This window comes from Benincasa hispida, chromosome 5 (assembly GCF_009727055.1).
Source record: "Benincasa hispida cultivar B227 chromosome 5, ASM972705v1, whole genome shotgun sequence".
Lineage (NCBI taxonomy): Eukaryota > Viridiplantae > Streptophyta > Magnoliopsida > Cucurbitales > Cucurbitaceae > Benincasa > Benincasa hispida.
The window spans coordinates 10,711,570-10,734,779 of record NC_052353.1 but is presented as its reverse complement, the minus strand read 5'-3'; the positions used below and the strand labels follow the sequence as shown (position 1 = coordinate 10,734,779).

Sequence of the window (23,210 nt, the reverse complement as noted above, 5' to 3'; positions counted from 1 at the left end):
TCCCCACAACGTATGAAAAGTTGATATTAAGGGATCAATTGATGACCACATACTACATTGCGGGAGGCATCCCCATGGATGTTGGGCTACTCATCGCATCGCAAATTAGGAGCATGTTTTCCAAGCCAAGAGGATAGCTTTTTTTTCCTTTGAAAATCACCAGCCTTTGCCTGTGTGTGGGCTTTGGTGTTGAAGAAAAGCCATTAGCTAAGGTAAATGGGATTATCACGAATTGTATTTTGCACCAAATCTTAAGAAACTCCCTTCTTTTCCCCGCGCTTGCCCCAACTCCTATGTGCCACATCCTCATCAATCTTAATGACCCTCAGCCTCCTTCAGCCAAGTATCAAAGTCTAAATTTAAAGAAAAGGAAGTGGCCGGAACTAGTGTTAAACTGTAGAATCTCAAAGAGTAGCTCTACACTCCCTCACTACTGAGGATCTTAAAACCTCAAGAACCCTTGCTACTTCTATCCCCTCTACCTGATGAACTTAGCCTACTTCCTTCTCCCAAAGCTCTAAAAGACCCATTTCCCCCTGAGAAACAACCAACCCCCCTTTTGCTGCATAGATCTTCTTCCTCCAACCCACAATAAAAATTCTTCTCTCCGCATCTTTTGGACTAATTTGATGACCCATTCGATTTGGGTGCTGGTCCTTCCAACCAGCACCAAATCGTAGATGGCGAGAATTTGGACGTTTGATCACCCCACTCTCTTCAATGCATCCTTTCACCACCCCATCCCTCATCAACCCACCTTCCATCCTTCACCCTCAATGAGCTCCAAACCCTAATTTCTCGTGAAATCCAAATGTAACTTGTGCCTCACTACTAGTCCCTCATCGTATTATGCCATGGCGTGAATACCATCTGTTAGTAGCTCGTCAATGTGCAACGTAACATTTTTACCCTTCGCCAGTTCCAACACATGCAAGAAGAACAAAACCGTGAATATTTTAACTTCCTAATAGTGTACCTTCATGGGCCAACCAATCCATCTCATCATCGATAGCCTTTGCGCTTTGCTGATGCGCATGACACCAGTGCAGGTAAGCCAAAACGAAGGTAGGTTACCAAGATCAACGCCAATGCAAATAACATCAAATAAAAACAACTCCACTGTCTGGCACAAGTTAAAACTTAGTCAAGATAAAAGTTAAGTTGAACTTGGAATGAAACTATAGTTGGACGCTCGCATGACATCCGTGCGGGTAAGCCAAAACGAAGAGTGTAACCATGTTAAACGCCTTGCCCAGAATCCGAATAAGTAAATTGTAGACCATCTTTCTTTTCAAACAAATGCATTATAAATCGAAAAAGGAATACAAAAGTATTGTGAATGAGAACAAGATTTTGAGCAAAAGTTTTCCAGATTCAAGACTAAGAAAATATTTCCTTAGAGAAGTGATCGGGCTTAGGAGAAGTAGGTGACTTGAAAAAGGAGTGCAAGTGAAAAGCACTCAGAGAAGCTAGTTAGTGCAACTTTAAGGCGTAGAGTCAGTTTGAATTTTTTTAGTATAAGATATGCTTGAGGTCAAATGGGTATGATAACTTGTTGTAATACAAGTTATTGTAGCCTTTGACTTAGAATGATGAGGATAGAATAGGCAAATATGTGTTGATTAGGCTAGAAATTCATGCTGAATATTATACTTGCGTTGAAGTGCACTAGAGTTTCCTGCTAACCCATATCATGATTAAACCCCTATTCGAAGAACAAACAATTGGTCGCATGCCTCGGGATCTCTGAGCCTATATCGACGATTTTCTGACAAGCATTCAGAATGTTGATTATGATTGATGTGTTGACATATGCACCTACCGTGTTAGACAATAACAACTTATTAGAACAGGAATTCTAACAATTCCAGCATGTGGCTCTATAAATAGAGCCTTGACGCCCAAGAAAAATATTGAGAGATCCATATATCTAAACAAACATACACACACACACACAGAGACTTTAAGATCTGAGAAAGAAAACTTCCATCCTCAAAATTTCATCCTGATTCATTGAAGCTTCGCTGGAGTAGATTCTGAGAGGACCTTCTCCATTCACCCAATCAATGTATCCTCAGTAGCCTTGGCATCCATCTATTGGATGCAAGAAATTGCTGATAATTGTTCCCTTTTACTTCTCTGCTACTTTTGTTGTTGTATTACATTCTATTTAAGAGATTATTCACTTTGTAAATAATGACTATATCTTTATCTAAATATTATCATGGCTATCTTCATCATTTTCTCCAACTCTACTTTCATTTTCTCTTTTAACATGAGTAACTAATTTTCATGGGGTAAGGGGGAAGATTAATGCCATGAACTAAGCTTATTCTATAGAAATTATCCTATTTGCTTAATGTATGATTACTTAAATTCTTGCCTATGATCACTCATTGGGTCAACTAGCTATATAACTAATGATCGAGAGGGTAAGTGGTTGGGGATCTCATTAAGGAAAACAATAAGTGTTTCTAGAGATAGAAATAACCTTGCGCTCAAGGCGACAACATGTACACATCGTAGAAATATAATCAGTGTGGCTGGCGACCGAGAGGTGTTCGATGAATAGAAGTGTGAGCCAGGATTAAGTTTTAAGTTGAAGCTTAAAGATGCGGCATTGATCTCCCCCAAACCTTGATTTCTCCATATATTTCTCATGTTCTGTGTTACTTAAGCTTTCTCTAAATCAATCTCAAAGTAATCTCTACTAGTTTAATTATTTACATCGCATAGCGTAGTTAATCGTATGATTTTAAGTTCACTCTAGTAACATTATTTTCACCGCATTTGCACATTTATCTAGTATTCTTAGTACAAATCCTCGTGTTTGACCTTAGGTCAACTCAAAAAACTTGTTATCTTGTTATACTTGGCAAGAGAACAAGAAAACTTGTGGTTAGCGCATGATTGACTATAGCTGATCGCATAACATTACATCACTTAGATATCCTAGTGTAGTACATGATTGACGAATTTAACAAGAGGATCAGTGAGACTTAAGGAACAAAATGTAATTACAAGGGTAAAATGGTAATTTCGACCCGTTGTGATTACGAACGACCTATGAAGGATCGACTTACTGATCATGGTCAAATCAAGTAGACAGGAATATATCTAAAGTGAAAAGAGTGCAGCTATTGGGCTATAGTGGAATATCTTGGTAATTAACAAATATTGGTTAAATGGGTTAATGAGACTAGCCGGTTAATCTCAGATCATTGGAGCTCATGATCTTTAGGTCCATTAGGTCTCTTTGCTAGCTCATATCGGATTAACCTTAGGACAATATGATGAGTGAATTTGAAACATTCAAATTCGGGTTTGGAAATTATAATTAATTATATGTGATACAATTGACGTTTAATTATGAAATTAAACAAATTGGAGAGTTGAAAATATTTAAATATGATTTAAATGTTAAATACATGAATAGAGATTCAAATTCGAGATTGATATTTTATTAATTTAATATTAGATATTAAATTAATTTTATTAATTAAATTGTTTAATTAATGTTTTAAATTTATTAATTGAATTAATTTTATTTAAAATTAAGAAAATACATTCTAACAATGAATTTTAGAAACTCAATTTAAAATATTTTTAATTGGGAAGTGGAGTTTTTCCCACATTTTCCATTAAATTCGATTTTCAATCCCAATTGCTTAGTCACCTAAATGGTGTCAATTTATGGTTAAACAAATTTGCATATAATTCTTCCATATATAAAAGAGTGGTTATTTGTTTCAAGGTTCATGCAATTTAGAGTTCTTAAGAGGATTGATTCTTTCTAGCATTCAAACAAGCTCTTCAAACTCATAAAATTCCCTTCAAATTTAGTTTCATTTTTGGTCTCTACAACCCATTCGAAGGCTGAAGAATAGTGAAAAAGACTCTAGTGGTGGTCCACGAACCATTCGTGATCAGAATTCAAGGAGAGATTGCTTCAATTAAGGAGTTCTACAAAGGTTGTGATATAAAGCCCTAAATTTCCCTTATGAACATGCTTGCTTGATCTCTAAAATTAATGTAGTTAGAGTACTTAGATCCTAATTGCTTCCGCATGTTAATTGTTAACACCAACAATTGGTATCAGAGCATGTTTTAAGCATACGTTAATTTTAGCTCGTGGGTGTTTTTCATGAGATGAATGCAATGGTTGTTGAAATGGATATATTACAGTTTTGACATGTAGATTTAGCTTCATTTGTGTTGCAATTGTTGTGATTGACTCTTTGTTTATGGGCATTAATGTGTGAAGAAGCGTTTGTAAATTTTCTAGAGTCATTAGAGTTGAAATTATACTGTAATTGGAGAAGATTTGGAGCTTCAATAAAAAGGAGAAGCTGGTTTTGCTTCTATCAAAAGGCGTCATGGCGATCTTCAATAGCATCGCATCGCTGTTCTTCAAAATTTTTCCAAAATCGCGGGAGCACTGTGGCACTCTTCAACAGCGCCATTGCCCTGTTCTTCATCCAACCCAGAAGCATGCGCGCACGAGATCTAGTTCGACTTAACCGATTCAACCATTTTTTGTCTGATTCAGCCGGTTTTAAGCACTGGTGGTTTGGCTCACTCTATTTGCAGCCTTGGAGGTTTGGTTCATTCATTTTAGCTTGTTCTGGCCAGTTCGAATAGTTCGAAATAGTTTATGAATTATTATTGTTATAATTTAGGTGTTTGCTTGATTAAGATGCCAAAATGGGTCCATTTCAGTTTGTGTTTAAGTAAATATTCATTGTGAATGTATGTGTTAATTAAATTAATTTGCTTGTTGATAACGAGCAGAAATGCACATTATTACAATGCTAAGTTATTAAACAATGCAGGTTTGCATTGATAAAATATATAAGATTGCGTCCAAAAAGCATTAAGTTTGTAACATTGCGGTCGCATGCATTCATAGCACAAAAATAGCTAACTTTTGTATTTTTGTACAGAATATGCGTTGACGCAAGACGAAAAATGCGATCACAAGAAATCAACCGTCGAGCGCAGCATTATCTTAAGGCTTTCGGTGATTTGTGCTCGCAAACATCTGCTCAAGAAGGATTGCCGCATAGAGCTGACACAACTTGGTGGGCACATCTGGGTGAAAAGCATAATTAATCACGATGGGTCAGAAAGCTGATGACGGTCGAGTACGAATTAAGTTGACAAGTCGCTAATGAACTACTGTAGCAAGTACACTCAGCTTTTCGGTGACAAATATTCGGCGCATCAGACAGATAATTAATGCCACCCATCAGTGCAATCATAAGAGAGAAGACGCCTTTCACCCCGAAGCTCTATGAATACCGAAGGCAACCTTCAGTAAAGGAGTTTGGATAGTTAGATAATTTTCCCTTAAATAGAATAGCCTTGTTCAGAGATTTCCTTTTTATTTAGAAGGCGGAGTGAGAGAAGAGAAGAGACGCCAGAAGGTTGCTCTGGGCAGCTCGAGAGAAAACCCAGAGGCGTGGAAAGCAGAGAGAGGGCCGACTCTCGCGAGAGTGAGACTATCTTTTGAACAGAGTAGAAAAGACAGTGTAAAAGCCTTGGGAAGCAAGAGATTGCTATCAGACTCTTTATTCTCATCTTACATTGTTATTTTGTATTTCAACTCTATATCTATACAATGGAACTTCTTTATCCACTTCTGTTCACTCTCTTAAAAGCACGCATGAGTAGCTAATTTTACCGAATGGGTTGAGAAGAACTAAGCTAATGTGACCTAGGATAATCATTGCATGCGATTATCTTGTTTTATGTTGTGCCCAACAACCATTTAGAGTTACTCGAGAGAGAGTCTAAAGAAAGAACCTAAGAATTGAGAGAGCTAGATTAGAATCTAGACACGAGAGAGTGAGATTAGATCTATATAAGCGAGAGATACGGACTTAGAGATAAGCTCTGTTTGCCAACCTGCATTGTATGCACCCTAGAGATAGGTTATGATATTATGTGGTTGCCTTATTTGTATGTGTGTCATGTTATCATCGCATAAATAAGAATAGAGACTTATGTCTAGATCCTATAGACTCATCGCATATATTGCATGTGTTCTAGTATTAGAAGCCGTAGCATTTGCGTTGAGAGATGATTTGTTATTGTATGTGTGTTGCATGATCGCATAACATGAACGCATCCTAGGAAGTGTTAGCTGAATCCCTTCTCAACCCGTTCCCTGCATATTCATCGCATCTTCCGTATAATCAACTATTTTCATAACTCTGCTGCATACATTTATTTTACACCACAACAACAACCCAAAAAAACTATTTGATTGAATGGTTACCGCAAAGACTTCTTGAAAATTATCATCGCATACTGTTTTCCTTAGTCTCTGAGTTCGACCCTGGACTTACCAGGAAACTCAGTGGAATTTATACTTGGATTCCGCTGAGAAAACTTGTTGCTCAACGCATTTCCATCACCACATTTCATTCCATTATTTCACCTCATAAAATAACGCATCACTTGTGTATAAAGTACGTCGTATAGATTTAAAATTCCACCATAAAAAAGCATGTTACATGGAATGAAAATATGTTATAAATGTTATAATGTATAGTATGCATGTTTAGGGTTTCATGACATTTAGTATAAAATGTTATATTAAATTATTGAATGCTACGTATGTTATAGATTTGTTTAAGTTTTATTTGTTATAAACTGAATTAGACATTTAAAATCCATAACAAAATAAATGCATGCTAACCGAGGGTTGACAAATAATAATTTGTTTTAATATTTAAAATAGGTCGTTATCTTGTAAAACTTTGGTTACAAACTCACCCGACAAGATCCTGTCTAAGGTTGGTGGTACTTAAGTTGATGATTTACAGGACACCTTTTACTTGGGGATCGAACCAATTTTTGAGTCTTGTTAATCAAGTTTTATGAGAATGCATGATTGATTTGAGGTAACAAATGGATTATCACTTAGACATCGTAGGTTAAATGCAGTATAAAGGTTATACTCGGATAAACACTTAGAATAGGTTGTTTTAATTAGCCGAAATATACCTAAGTAAACATATACCCAAACCCTCTTGAAAACTTTAGTGAAAGATTAGTGATATATATGACATATTATTTTTAGCTCTCACGTCCCCAAGTGTTTGCATAGATCAATAGCAAGGTGAATAGGGGAAGTTGTTTATAGTAAGTGGGAGAAAGAAGTGTGTCAACACATCCTACAGTCTCCTCCATTAGGTTGAACAGTGAGTTTTCAATGTTCCATTTGCATGTCGTTTTTAGGCGACCACCTATTCGGAGGGTTGTGACTTGGGGATCGAAACACTGGAAACTCCAGTAATGAATAGAGTCTCTTAGTTCCGTCTTCTGCATTGTCTGACCCTTAGTAGCTTGTTGATACCATTCTTTGAGATCTTAAAATGGATGGTTACACTTACAAAAATTACTAAGTGTTAGTAAGTTCTTGACAAAAAAGCGATAGTTTTTGACCAAAAAGCGATAACACCACCCCCAAATTTAAGTTTCTCCCGCATCATTGTTGTGATCTTGTGATGGATCTTCGTTGGGAAATTGCAATGGACACTAGAGATGTCAGGGAATTAGAGGCACTACCACTAGGTGAACGACGACATTCTGAAATAAGTCAACATATAATGGAACTGATCGTGCTGTTTTTGCATCAACTGTTGAATGAAGTCATGTGTTGTATTTTGCTGGTCTTGAAAAAATTCCCTCAGCTCGTTGTGCTATCTAACGAGCTTGTCTTGCTTTCGCCTTAGATCATCCATTTGCATTTGGAGTGTGTGCTGATGCGCAATAGTGCATCGAGACCTCCCAAAATGGGTTCGCGGAGGTCATCGTGAAGGAATTTGTACCATTCGTCCTCAGGATTGATCCTTTTGGAGTCATTTGCATGTTCATTCTACGTTTTTTCATCAGGTTGATGCTCATTATCCTCGCCAATGTTGAAGTCAATGCTTGTTTCAGTCTTATGCACACACTTTTCGAATGGAGCAGTCGAGGTATAATCGACACGAAGTGTTGCACGGATATCACGGTGTGAACATCTTAGGACGTGAGATTTAAAATCAAAACATCACTTTTGATTTTACTCTGAACAACTTCCCCTATTCACCTGATCTTGATTCATGCAAATTCGAATGGAGTAGTCGAGGTACAATCGACATGAAACAAAGCATGAATCTTGATGTGAACTTTTAGGGATGCGAGAGCTAAAAATTACATATTGTATATGTTTATCAATCTCCCACTTTAGTGCCCTAACAATTGTTTGGGTATATCTTTTACTTAGGTTTGTTTCGGCTAATTTAAACAACCTAAGTCTAGATTTTTATCCAAGTATAACGTTTATATTTGGATTTAACCTACGATGTCTAGGTGATAAACCAATTTTAAAACCTCACACTGCTAATGTATTGCTCATAAAACTGGTTAACAACACTAAATTATTCGGCCATAATCTCAAGGTAGGAGATGCTCCATAAACCGTCAACTTAAATACCTCCAACTTAGTTTTACAAGATAACGACCTATTTTAACAATTAAAACAAGTGGTTAACCTACGTGAGCATGCAATTGTTCTTTGTTATGGATTTTAAATGTCTAACCCAATTTTATAACAACTTATAAAATTTTAGGCATGCTAAGCATCCACAACATACATCAAAGGCATTCAATATTTAATATAACATTTATATTAAATAAAAGAAATCCTAAACATGCATACTATACATATTAAATAAAAAACCCTAAACATACATACTATAACATACTTTCAATGCATATAACATGCTTTCTATGGTGGGATTTTAAATCTACATGGCATACTTTATGCACATACAATATTTATTTAATTATAACAAACATCACATGTATAAATAATTAAATACATACTGATGTGGTTTTAATTTTGGTATTTTCAAGCAAACAAAGGCCTAACTATTACTAAATTTAGCAAGAAAAGGATCCAAAACGCTTTTGGACCGTTCGAAATGCCCCAAATCGGACCCGAATTGCTCGAACCGGACCTCTAAACCTAGTTTCACAATGGACGATGCCATCATGGCAGAAGCGGAGACATTGGTGGAGGAGTTTGTAGCCATCAGTTTAGATAAATAATTGTCTTCAAATCGTTGGGGGAAAGTTGATATATATGAAATGAATACACTAGTAAACAATGTAAACCTCAACTAGAAACAGTGCAATCAATGAATAATATTCAGACTCAAACATTAATCAAATGATGTAAGAAGACTTAGATATGAAAATAATCAAAGATTTGAAAAAATCTCAAAACCTTTGAAGACTCAAAAGTAGTCGAGGCATGCTTCTGATAAGCATTGTCCTAAAGACAATTATTCATTCTACATGGACTACAAGAAGACTATAGCGATTGACTCTGCAAGATACAACGATTAACTCCGGTAGAATTGCAACTTCAAACTACTCGGATCTTGCAACACTTGTGGATACTTGCTCTGAACTCAACTCAAGAACAAAGAAAAGTAAGAAAGAAAAGAGAGAATTCTTCAATTTGGAATGGCATACTACAAATGAAACACTTCGGTCTATCAAACTAAAAAATTTTGTGTATAACAAAATTTTGAGAAAAAATAAGCACATATATGAGTGTTTTTATTTTAAACAATTTTTAAAATAAAAAAAATGTTCAAATGAAATGACTTTTTGAAAAACATTTTTCTTAGTCAATATAAATATGCCCTAATATATAACTTATTGAAGGAAATCAGATATGAGGATTTCCATGAGCAGCGGAAGGATCGTTCTAAATTCCATTTGATATTGAACATATATAATTATAGTACAAGAAACAAAAACTTACAGGTCAATGCACAATTAGAAATTTAAGCATGCTTTACAATGAGATAAAGGGATAAAGTATACATATCTTTTAAGACTCATTCTTCAAACTCCCTTGATCATGAATGCTTGTTCAGTCTCCAAGACAGCAATACACGAACGCTCGAACACAACGACTGTAACACAACACGATCAATAGCGACGACCACAAGAACAACGCGAACACACAACGAACGGCTTCCAAAACCTCAAACTCGACACCACCACATTGGTTACGTTGGTATTCTCGGTGTGAGAATCCAGAAGTGTGGGCTCTGTATGGACTTGGTTAGAGGAAGAGACTTGAGGAACTAAAATTGTGTAGATGATTGAGCAAGTGGGAGATGAGAAGTGTTATCATATAGACAAATGCTCAATCATGTAGAAAAAGGAAGCTTATCGTATAAACAATGCCTTGTGATCGTTTAGCTGCAACCAACTGAATGAACTATCGTATAGTAATACTCCACGATCATTTAGCTCTCTACTAGCTATTGTTTAGTGAAATACTTTCACTCGATAGCATTCCATGAGTTAGTGAGTTCCTTTCCGAAAGTAGCAACTCTTCTAAATTTAGGATAACCTTTTTCCTTGTATCTCACGGTTACCATAAAACAACCAATAACCTCCCACTCAATTGGTTATTAGAGAAAAAAAAGATAATTATCCAATAATTTATATGTGATAACCAACTTACCATATTATATTTATAACCTATAGTTTTAATATTTCATCTCATGAAACATATAAACCATAGTTCTTTTTCTATTTCATGGTACTTAATGTAAATCATATTTACATTAATCCTCCACTTGATGTATCTCATACATCATACCGATATATCATATATAGTCGAATTTCCTCTTGTCAATTTGAATATTTCAAATCAACCCCAAGAACTGATTCTCAACTTGAATCCATTGAGCTACTAAGGGGACCTTATGGATCTGTAGCTTGAAGCTCCAAACGGTATGTGAATAACTGACTAAACTCTTTAGTCACAGGATCCACCATCCGTTAACTGTCAGACACTTCACTAAAGGTCGACAACTGCACTCTCCTTACTAAAGATATATTTTGTATCCATGTCAACCAATCAATAGTGTGATAACCTTTTACAGATCGCTCGTATGTAAAGTTGGGCCAATTTACTGTTATACCCCTGTAGTTATATCTAACTCCTTAAGCATCACTGATCCCTTTAATGAACATAGTCATAGTCCTACTATGACTGAGTCCTCTCTTCCAAAGAGAAGCTGTGGCCACTATGTTCAAGACCTGGAACCAGCCTTTAAGGGAGAAATCTATCTACTTGTTTCTGCTTCGGGGAAGGAGTGAATTCCATCTCGTGTAACTGAGTTCCCAGCTCCCCAATCAGACAAATCCCCAAAAAGGTAGGCTTGTTGAGTTGGCAATCTGGCCACTCTCACCCATACAAATTAAAGGACCGCCCTCAAAGGCAGGAGTTTCAAAAACACTTAGGATTAAGGTAATGTCACCTGTGGTCTTTTAGGTGAGATGTAAGTCTCAAGTATCAATGGCATTATATAAAGAGACTATTCATCTCGTGGTCCGGCCTTATACAAATTCTTTGTATAGGACACTCCTGCTCGCATGTCTCTACATGAATGGTCAGGATCAACCATCTGTAGTAGTTCACAACACTTGTAAACCTCTATAAAGCGGGCCGTATCCATAGTATCACCAGAATCAGGTATCCCCCCTTAATCCTTATACTACAGACATTTTTAGGTTATCACTTTAGGCATGATCTACTTGTATATCTCATATACATGCTTAAGTTTACATACAATAACTATGGAACTTTGTTTATTGGATATGAGTAAATAAAAAATAAAATGACTCTTATTTTATTCATAATAATGTGTTCAATTTACAAACTACGAGACTTAGGGAGAATTAAGACACTAATCCCAACACTTATTACATGAGTCTCATTTAAGTTTAAAGAAAGAAAAATGTGTATATATAAGAATAAAAAGATTCATAAAATTGAACTAGAGAATAAGTTATGAAATCTCTCAAGAAATCTTTTAAAACAATTTTTACATTTTAATTTATTCATATAATATCATAATTTATTTTTAGTATTGGAGCTCCTCCCTGAAAAATACGCTATCAACCCTTCTTCTTGAACCTCTTTTGAGTTATTACCTACCATCATTAATGTATCTAAATTGACGATATTTTTTGTGTGCCATCATAGTGGTAATGATCTATACTTGGCAACTATCACTCCTAGATATACATTTTTGTGTAATATTATGAAATTAGAGAATTGGTTGCTTTTGTACACATCTACATTTATAGAGTTTTCTTAATCAATGATATGATTTTTTGTTGTCTAATGTCACGTATTTTATGCATGTTCTATAGTATTGGTATATCCCTAAAGTGACCAAATGAAATAACTTAAAATTGGAGGCATTTTTAAAAATTGGTGGAACAAATATTATTTATATTTTCAAAATATAATATTTAAGATATCAGTACTTGTATGATACAATATAAAAAAATCAAGAACAACAAAAAACACATAAAGAACTCCACGTTAAACTAATCAGCAACCTAAGCACAAAAATCTTAAACTTGGAATAAAATAATATGCATCATAAAAGTAGACCTCCATAACCAAGACTAAAATAGTGCACCAAGCACATACTAAAATAGTTTACACTCCAAATACAACTATTGAACTCCACATGCTATTATAACTTCACATATTATAATAACCACAAACTATTATATGAACCCTAAGCCCTAATCAACTTCTAAAGAAGTTTTGAAAGGTTTATGAAAGATCAAAAGTAATGACCTTCCTCTTGCTTCAAAAGGTTTATGAAAGGTTTATTGAATTTTTTAAAGAAAATTTGATCTAGGGATAAAAAAAATGAAGGAATAAAAAATAACGTTCTGTTGACGTCAACCACATGTGAAAGTATCCATTTGATCCCAAAATTCACACGAGAGTTTGACGCTTTCATGAGGTCTCATTCCTTCCACTTGCTCCCCATTCATTCCTCTCGCTTCTTCCTCTCGTTCCTCATTACATGCAACAACATTTTTTTCTTCGATTTTTTCTTTATTCAGATTTTTCCTCTTACTTATTCCTCTCGCTCATTGATTTCAGAGAGAGAGGGAAAAGGGGGCTTAAAAAATTCAAATTTTGGAAAATTTAATTTTAAAGCCTATTTAATACCTCTATATTCTGTTTTATGTTTTCAGATTCACCCAGTTCAGCAAATATGTGTTTAGAAGACAACTTTAATTTTGCAATTCAACAAATATGTGTTTAGAAGACAACTTGAATTTTGTTTTTAAAGACCGTTATTAGATCATGATCCAGACATAGAAATTTTCAAGACTTAACATTTTTATTCTTTCACTGTATCTATATTTTAAATTTTAAATTTTAAAATGCGGAATTATATTAAATAAAGATAAAAAAATCTAGAAATATATGTCATAAAAATATAATATATATTACGTAATATATTATAAATTATATAATATTACAANTATTATAAATTATATAATATTACAAGATAATAATTACATACATATTTTTAACATAAATTATATTCATAAATAAATTAAATAAACACATAAATAAATTAACAATAGTTTATTGTCAACTAAATATTAGTGGATTATAACTATTTTATGATTTCTAAATATATAGAAACATATTTTAAACAAATATTTAAATTAGGATCCAATTTATGAATCAACAACTAAACATGATGTATGTGAAAATATGAAATAACTTGATTGCATTGTTTTCAAAGGTCGGTTCTCTTTTTTCTTTTTTTCCCAAGCAACCCTTAATTTCACTCTTTGCTCAAAGCGTAGGAGTATTTTTTTTTTTTTTAATTATTTTTGAAGAAGTGTACGAGTATTTTATTAAAAGCTAACCCCAAAGTCATAAATCAAAATCATGCACAAAATAAACGTATAAAAATTGAAACACCCACATGAATAGCAAATTTCACTTCGGGCTCCATCTTCTTCATCAGCAATCAATCGATCAATCAAATCGTTAGCCGCCATGAGCAATCTGATTCAAGAATCTTCAGAACCTCAAAACCCAGAAGAACCTTTCGATCCCTTCCATTCCCGTTTCTCTACCCTCTGCCTCAACCCCTCCGCCGTCGACCCTTCACTTTGTTCTTCATGCGCCCGCCGTCATCCTCGCTCTGCTGCCACTCCCATGAAACGCCCCACCCCAACGCCGCCGCAACAACACCCCTCCAAGAATCTCTTTCTTGATCATCAACAACCCGATTCCACCTTCTCCAAGATCGATCTCCCCATTCCTTTTGATCCCTCTGTTTTTCCTCTCCGCCGCTCTGTTTCCGACCCCACAGAAGCCCGGAATTTCTCCCCTACGCCGGTCATTCAATCCCCGGCTAAACGTTTATGTCTCAACTCACCACTGCCTCCCCTTCCTCTCCGGCGTACTGTCTCTGACCCAAATCCCTCCCCTGAAAAAACTTCCGATTCCCCAATTAAAATTGGGAAAGACAACCCTGAATCAAAGGTTTGTTGATGATTCAACTGACTTTTTTGGGTGATTCTTCTGGGTTATTTAGTTAATTCATTTTTTCATAAAAAACAGAGACTTAGAAGGATTAAAGATCGATTGAAGGAGATGAATCAATGGTGGAATGAAGTGATGAGTGAAGAACAGGATGAAAATGAGACAAAAAAGGTATGGCTTTGTTTACTTTGTTGAGAATTTTTGTTGATGAAGATTGTTGTAATTTGGGTATTTGAAATGCAGAGTGATTGTTTGAAGGAAGAAGAAGAAGATGAAGAAACAGTCGGAGTGGAGAGAGTCGGTGATTCATTGGCGTTACATTTGAAGTGTTCATGTGGGAAAGGATTCGAGATTCTTCTTTCTGGAAGAAGCTGTTTCTACAAGCTGCTGTAGATCGATTCTTGTATTCGATTTTCTCAAGTTTTAATGAATACCCATTTCACAATTCATCAATTTCTTCCTTTTCTTTATTCATTTGTTTTGGTTTTTCTTTTAGTATAAACACAAACAGTTCATACAAATCAATGGGGGTTCAGTTTCTTTAGTGTGTTTTTACGTTGTGTGTTTTCAAATTTTGTGAAACACATGGAGAATATCTTATCACTTTTTAATTAGTTACTACTATTAAGTTGAATATTAAACTTGATGAATATTTTATAACTTACATTTAAATAAGTATAATTTTTTTTCCCAAGCTTGGTTCAACGATAAGAAGGTTTGATCTTACAGCTCAATAGCTGTTATACTGAGAAAGATGACTCAACTAACATAAAACGAGAGGTAAACTGAAAAAAATGATTCGAATAACATAAAACATCTCACTTCACAAATTGTTTAAATAAAAAGAAGTCTTTCGTTCTTATCTATAATATATGTCTTTTTCAAATGGATAATAATACAAAAATAAACAAAATTTTGGGAAAAAATTAAAAAAATAAAAGGTTGTTTGACCAATCAACTTTTAAGTTAGTGTAAACAACTCAATTTCAATAGTCAACACTAATGAACTTACATACTTAATCTCATTTTTTCAATTTTTTTATACTTATCACATTTATCACAAAATTCATATTCTCTTCTATCTCTACTTTCTTGCTTTCTTATCCACTTTCACAATTATGGAAGAATTCAATCTTACAACTTTACTTCTTCGAACATAAACTTACTAACTCCAGCATATTAACCTTAGATTTATTAACTCCACTCAATGGGCCAAATGTCCTCTAAAGATATTATTTCTGTGACCTTTAGTTGAAGGGTTGATTTTATGAATTGGTTTCATTGACTTAATTTTATGTAGGTTAGAGCTTAATTTTTGTTCAAATTAGTATATTATGGTAGATTTTTAACATTATTAAGAAAAGATGTTTAGCATGACTGTATTTAAGGTATATTGTTTTTCACCATATTCTCATATTTTCCATATCTATATGCTTTAGGATCATACCACAACCATTTCCACCATCAACACTCCAAAACCATTTTCTCCTACAAAAGCATAAGTACTATCACCATGGGTACTTGAATAGCCATATCCTCTTTCACCAAAAGTTGTTAGAGCTCTAGATGAAAAAGAAATATCAATACCGAATTAAAAAAATTTATATATATTAGAAGAATAAACTTTATGAGAAGCCATTCTAAAAGAGAATAGACTGTTTTCAAAATTGAAATTTAGAAGAAAAAGTTTTCGAGTTGAATTCGAATGTAATCAATAAAAATAGTTTGATGGTGGTTTTAAAAATAAAAACGTAAATAATAATGAAAACCAAGAGATTTAGCCAAGTTTTAACCCGTAATTAAGATAAGTAACTTAAACATGGTAACCACATTACAACGGTGGAGATATTTAGGCCACCATATATATATACATATATTTAGACTATAATTAGGAAATTTGATTATCGTTTTTCTATAAATTCCGTATGTAAATCTCAAGTTAATATAGAAAATATTCATTCAAATATTATTTCCACAGCAACTGCACTGTTCTTTATATTATGAACTAAGTTAAACTTCTATTCATCATCGATTCTAAGTCATCGGACATTTGTCTACGGTTAATTATAACTTAGATAACTAATATGTAGACCTTTAGTCCTACGAGGTGCCTCATGTATAAGGTTACTTTTAGAGTCCTATATCTAGGTTCTTAGTCCTATATTCCCCTCTGAATTTTGTAGCTAACTAACTTAAGTAATAAGTTTAAATTAACAAAAAGAAAGTAATGTGTGGGTGCAATGCAATTCAATATCTCAAGCTATATTATCTTTTTTAGAACATACACGAGATTGAATCCCTAAAAGAATTTAGTTAATAATTAAAAGAATGAACACTGATTTAATTAACAAAAAATTCACAAGCACAAGATGAATAAAAATCGAATAGAAAGAAACAAAAAATAACAATTAAGAAATCTGAAAAAAAATGGTGTTCTTCAACTTTTATGACAATTTCCACACTCAAAGGGTGCTCTCTCTAGCTGGATTCAACCTCTCTCAAGAAGAATTTCGCCAAGCAACTTTATCTCATAGATAGACGTTGATATAAAGCCCTAGCTTTTAGGGAAACTTTTGTTCTTGAAGTGTTGGAGTGGTCTCTCAATTGGATGTGTGAATCTTCACCAAAGATAAAATGAATTGATTTGATGAGTGTATTTCATTTTTATATGCATTAAGATGGTTCGTTGTGACTGATTTGTGGGTGATAAGCTTGATAAAAACAACTTTGAGTAATAATAGGAAGTGATTGAACCGAAAATTTGAGGTAAAATATGGATAGTCTTCACTAAAAAACGACTTTTCTACCCTAAAAAGTTGTAGGTAAACACAAGATGATCCAAAGCTAGAGATATTTTCATCAGCATGCAATAAAGAGAAAGTGGGTAGCCAAAAATCCACCTTTGAGCCTACCAATTTTTATACATCACATTTCTCTTCTCAACCATTGTACTTCAAACCAAATTGCATCTACCAATTAACGAGTAATCCTAATGTGGGAGGATTTGGTCAGGGAGATGCGGAAATAGTCCTTCAAGATCCAATCTTTTGTTGTAAAGTTGTTGAGTCAATCCTTTGTTATAAAGTTGTTGCATCCTCATGTGTCAACCTAGGGTGGGACACACTAGTCCATCTTTTGTTGTGAAGTTCACATAATATTGCAAGTGAGATTAATTAGATCTTCATGCGCTTTAGTCTTCAATTTCATTTTACCATTTTAGTTAATTATTCATCACAATTAATCCATATATCAATGTGAAGGGATGGAATTCCCAAAGCAGAAGCAATCAATGTCTTGGAAACTTTAAATATGCAGATGTCTTGTGTCTCTAATTTTTTTTAGAGAACTTTAAATATGCAGAGTGATGAAAACAACCGGATTAACAATAGAGTGGTGTATACTTCTACTGAGAAAATAGGAAAGGGAAGGGATATCACATATCCTTGAAGAGCCGTCTTTTTGTTTCCTCTTTACAGCAAGATCACAAACCAATCTCCTCTACTTCTCCCGTTCATAGCAACATGAACACAACGAACAATGTAACAAGGACACCACCACAATGTCTTCCTCATTATTCTCAAGGTGAGAATCAACCGAGAGTTGTGGGCTTCTGTTCGTTAATTTTCTATATAAGGGAAAGTTAGGATGTGTTTTTCCTTGAGAGAAAATTGCATAGGAGATTAAGGAGCAAGATGAGAGGAAAGAGCTCAGAACACTTCTTTATGAGATCTTGAATATATATCACGTACAAAAACTTCTGCCCAAATAACTCCACAATCCATCAAAATAACTCCGAGTTATTGTTTTTAAATTCAAAACTCAAAAATAATTTTAATTATATTAACCAACTAATATAATTAAACTATATAATATATCTCATTAATAACCTATATTTTATTATATCACATATAATATAATCTACAATTTATAATCTATCAATATAACCTATATTATTAATATGAATCATATTCATACTAATTTTATCCTATAGTTTTTATATAAATCACATTCGTATAATCAACATTTGAATCATATTCAAATATTTATTTCTCTTATTAAAACTTTATATTATAATGTATTACATACATTATATTAATTGCATTGCATACAATTAATTCTCTTTAATTAATTTGAACAATTCACATTAATCAAAAAATAATTTGATTCTCATTAATCCTTATTGAGCTAACAAGGAGACTTTATGAATCTATAGACTAAAGCTCCAATTATACGAGATTAATTAATTAAACTCTTTAATTAAATTAATCAACCTTCATTAATTATTGGTCACTCCACTAAAGACCGATAGCTGCACTCTTCGCACTATAGATATATTTATATGTCCATTGGATATAACTAATCAACAGTGTGTTGACCCTTCACAAATTGTTCATAAGTACAACTGGGTCAAAATTACCATCTTACCTCTTTAATTACATCTAACTTCTTAAGTATCATTGATCCCTCTAATGAAATCACATTTACCTTGTTTGACTTTCTTCTTTTCCACCAACACTTGGGATTGTTTCGTTTCCAGTGTCCCTCCTTATTGTAATGAAGCAAATTTCTTTGGCAACCTTTTTCTGCCCCTCTGGGTCGCAACAGGTTTAGCTTTCCCTTGAACTCCTTTCTTCTTCTTCCACTTTTTTAGTGCCAGAAGTAGAAGGTATAGACTGTGTTCCAATGATTGAACCTTTGTGGAACTTCTTTAAGGAAGTGGTAACATTTGTCTCTCCCTTATGATCTTTGACTTTCATGAAGGATTGATAAGTTTGTAATTCATTAAAGAGGGTGGGCAGGTTGTAGTGTAGCTTGTTCATAACAACGTTACTACAGAACTGAAGGAAACTCTTAGGTAGAGTCTCCAGAATGAAGCTAACCTGACTAGCTTCATCGATGACAGGCCCATCTATCTCAGTGATGTTAAAGTGGGCCATCATGTTGAGAACATGTTCTTGAACAGAGGCACTTTCTTTCATACGGGCATTAAAGATGTATTTAAGAGCGTCATGTTGGAGTTGTGTGGACGATTGTCTAAACATCTCCCTCAACGATTCCATGATCTCACGTGCAGTGATCATGGTTTCATGCTTCTTGGCCAAGACTTCAGATAAGCTGGCCAAAATGTACACTCAGGCCTTTTCATATGCATATTGAATATTTCGAAATGCTCCACCATGAGGCACTTGAGGTCATTCCTCAACGAGGACAAACCTCAGGTCATCAATTATCAGCACAATGTTTATAGTATTTTTCCAACTAGTATAATTGTCGCCATTTAGTCTATTAGCACTTAACAAGTTTAATGTAGCGCTAGTCATAATTCAAAATTGCTGAAACGATACAAATTATTATTACCATGAAAAACTAATCAAGTTTTAACAAAAACACTAATGTACCCTATGTAACATCTAATTTGCAATGATGCTTTAGTGAGTCAGGATAAAAACCGTCGTAGGGTGATCAGTTACTCTTTCCTTAGACAAAGGTTCTTATAGACATTGACTACAAGAAATTGCACTTCTCCCAATGCCTCAAATCGTCAAGAAATGGAAGAAAATGCATCAGGAGATCCTCTCTCGACGATAGACGGATCATCGGGAGTTTGGTCCAGAAAAAATCTATAGGGAGAGGAACTCCCGACGCATTCTTGACGCATAGAAGAGCACGTTAGGAGTTTCTAGAACTCCTGACGACCTGTTTTGCGATAGAAGAGCGCGTCAGGCATTCTTGACACATAGAAGAGTGTGTCAGGCAACTAAGCGATGCGTTGAGTTGCTATGTGATAGCACTACGCGATCGCATAGCTTTGTGAGGCAGCTGGGCGATGCGTTGAATGCTATGTGTTTGCATTAGACGATCGTTTACCTCTTCGCACGCTAAACGATCCAACATTTATTAAATGATCTGGCAAAATGTTAGACGATGGTCGTCATTGCTAAATGATGAGACTTAGTGAAATGTTAAACATGTGCAAGGGCTGCCGGTTTGACCGGTTCTCTTGTGGTCTGGTCCGGTTCAGCTTCGAATGGTTCTTGGCTGGTCCGATTCAGATGGTTCGGGTTCGGATCAAGCTACTTAAGTTCGTTTTGGGGCAGTTCGAGCAGTCCAGGAGCGGCACGGAAGCTGTTTTGTAATAATTAGGCTTCTGTTTGCTTATTTTTTGCCAAAACTAAAACCATATCAGTATGTGTTTAATTATTTATGCATTTGATGTATGTTATAAATCTTGTATGTGCATATAATATGCCATTTAGATTTAAAATCCCACCATAGGAAGCATGTAACTGCATTGAAAGTATGTTATAATTATTATAATATATAATATGCATGTTCGGGTCTCTCGTATTTAATATAAATGTTATATTAAATGTTGAATGCCTCAAGTATGTTATGGATGAATAGCATGTCTAAAGTTTTATAAGTTGTTATAAAATTGGGTTAGACATTTAAAATCCATAAACAACAGTTGCATGCTCACATAGGTTGACCACCTATTTTAATTGTTAAAACTTATAAAACATAGGTTACAAACTCAACCGGTATATAATCCTGTCTAAGACTAGGGGTACTTAAGTTCACTGTTTACAGAACACCTCCTACCTGGGGATTATGGCCGAATCATTGAGCGTTGGTAACCAATTTTATGAGCATACGTGAGTGATGTGAGGTAATAAAATGGTTTATCACCTAGACATCATAGGTTAAAATCCAATTATAAGAGTTATACTTGGATAAACCACATAGACTTAGGGTTGTTTTATTAGCCGAAAAGAACCTAAGTATAAATATACCCAAATAGAACACTTCAGTGGTAGTTTAATAACTTCTATATGACAGAGTTATTAGAAAACTTTAGTGGGAGATTTAATATCATATATAATATGTTATTTTTAGCTTTCACGTCTCTAAGAGTTCACAATCCAGATTTAAGCGGTACTTCGTGTCACCCTGGGAGTGACCTCCCTACGGAAAGTATTTTTTATCTTAAATCTAGATTTTGGTGAATAAGAGGAAGTTGTTCAAATATAAGTCTATTATACGATATATAGATTTCAACTGCCACATCTCCACATAGTTTACACCGTGAGATTCATATGATGCTTCGTATCACCCTGGAAGTGGCCTCCATTCGGAAAGTGTTTTGTATGAGTCAATATCAAGGTAAACGGAGGAAGTAGTTCACAGTAAGTTGGTGAAGGATATGTGTCAATATATCCTATGGTCTCTTCCATTAGTATGAACCGTGAGATTCCTATGTTGCACCTGCTAGTTTGCTTTAGGCGGCCCTTTGCTAGTCGTTTAGCGACGGCTATCCCCTCGGAGGGTTGTAACATAGGATTCGGAACAACACAGGCTTCAGTAAAATGAATAGGGTCTTATAGTTCCGTCTTGGATGTTGTCTTCTATTTCGAAGGCAAATCCATACCGTCCTATAGGATCTGAAAATGGCGGGTCACACTTACAAAAATTACTAAGTTGTTAGTAAAGATCTTGACCGAAAACGATAACTAAACGACTATAGGAATAAAAGTTATTCCGGAGACGGTAGGAATAAGAGTTATTCTTGAAATAGTGTTTGGTCAAAATTGTTTGTTTTAGTGAAGGAGTATCTGATTGCCCCTCGGTAGCACATATTCTGACTCACTAAAATATCGTTGCAAATAAATAAGGGTTATGGGTACATTATTACATTTTGCTAAAACATGACTTTGGATTTAGTTACAATTTGCTAATTAGAATTTGTTTGAATTTTATCAGCATGCTGAATTCTAGTATACTCGCTTCCGATGTACATAACAGTAAAATCAAATCAACAAACAAATTACTAGTGGTTGATTATACCAACAGAGTTTTAACAGAGAATTGTCCTCTATCTCCCAACTCATCTAAAATTATGAATTATGTAGATGAGAATGCTGAATTCGAACAACAAGATAAATATGATTTACTTGTTATCGAAGCATGTTTAGTAGAAAACGATAAAATCTGGATAATTGATTCAGGTGCCGCTAATCATGTATGTATTATCTCACAGGAAACAAGTTCCTAGAGATAGTTGACAGAAGGTGAAACAATCTTTAAGGTAGGGACCGGGGAGATTGTTTCAGCCAAAGTAGCGGGAGATATGAAGTTATTTATAGAAGATAAGTATATTTATTTGAAAAATGTATATTATATTCCTTCTATAAAAAGGAATCTAATATCTGTCTCCTGTTTGCTAGAACAAAATTATAAAGTTTATTTTGAAAACGGTGAAGTGTTCATCAAAATGGAAAATAAACAGATTTGCTCTGCAAAATTAGAAAATAACTTGTACATGTTAAAACCAACTGAGGTCAAAGCTGTGTTGAACATAGAGATGTTTAAAATTGCTGGGACTCATAAGAATATGAAGATTTCTCTAAATACCTATCTTTGGCACTTGAGACTCGGTCACATAAATCTGAACAGGATTGAGAGATTGGTTAAGAACGGTCATCTAAATAAGTTGGAAGATAGTTCATTACCACCATGTGGGTCTTGTCTTGAGGGTAAAATGACAAAAAGATCTTTTTTTGGAAAAAGTCTTAGAGCCAAAGAACCCCTAGAGCTGATTCATTCAGACCTTTGTGGGCCTCTAATGTTAGAGTAAGAGGAGGGTATGAATATTTCATTACTTTTATAGATGATTATTCCAGGTATGGGCATGTTTACCTAATACACCAAAAGCCTAAAACTTTTGAAAAGTTCAAAGAGTATAAGGCTGAGGTTGAGAACCAATTAGGTAAAAAGATTAAAACGCTTCGATCGGATCGAGGTGTTG

The 23,210-nt window shown here is 34.5% G+C and overlaps 1 protein-coding gene across 1 annotated transcript; it reads left to right on the top strand.

Moving 5' to 3' along the window:
• Nucleotides 1-13,827: 13,827 nt before the first annotated feature.
• LOC120078676 lies at nt 13,828-14,834 on the top strand. The gene is made up of 3 exons (XM_039032973.1): nt 13,828-14,404; nt 14,483-14,575; nt 14,648-14,834. The coding sequence occupies exons 1-3, from the start codon at nt 13,913-13,915 to the stop codon at nt 14,795-14,797; spliced, it is 735 nt and encodes a 244-aa protein (XP_038888901.1). The 5' UTR covers nt 13,828-13,912; the 3' UTR covers nt 14,798-14,834.
• Nucleotides 14,835-23,210: the final 8,376 nt, after the last annotated feature.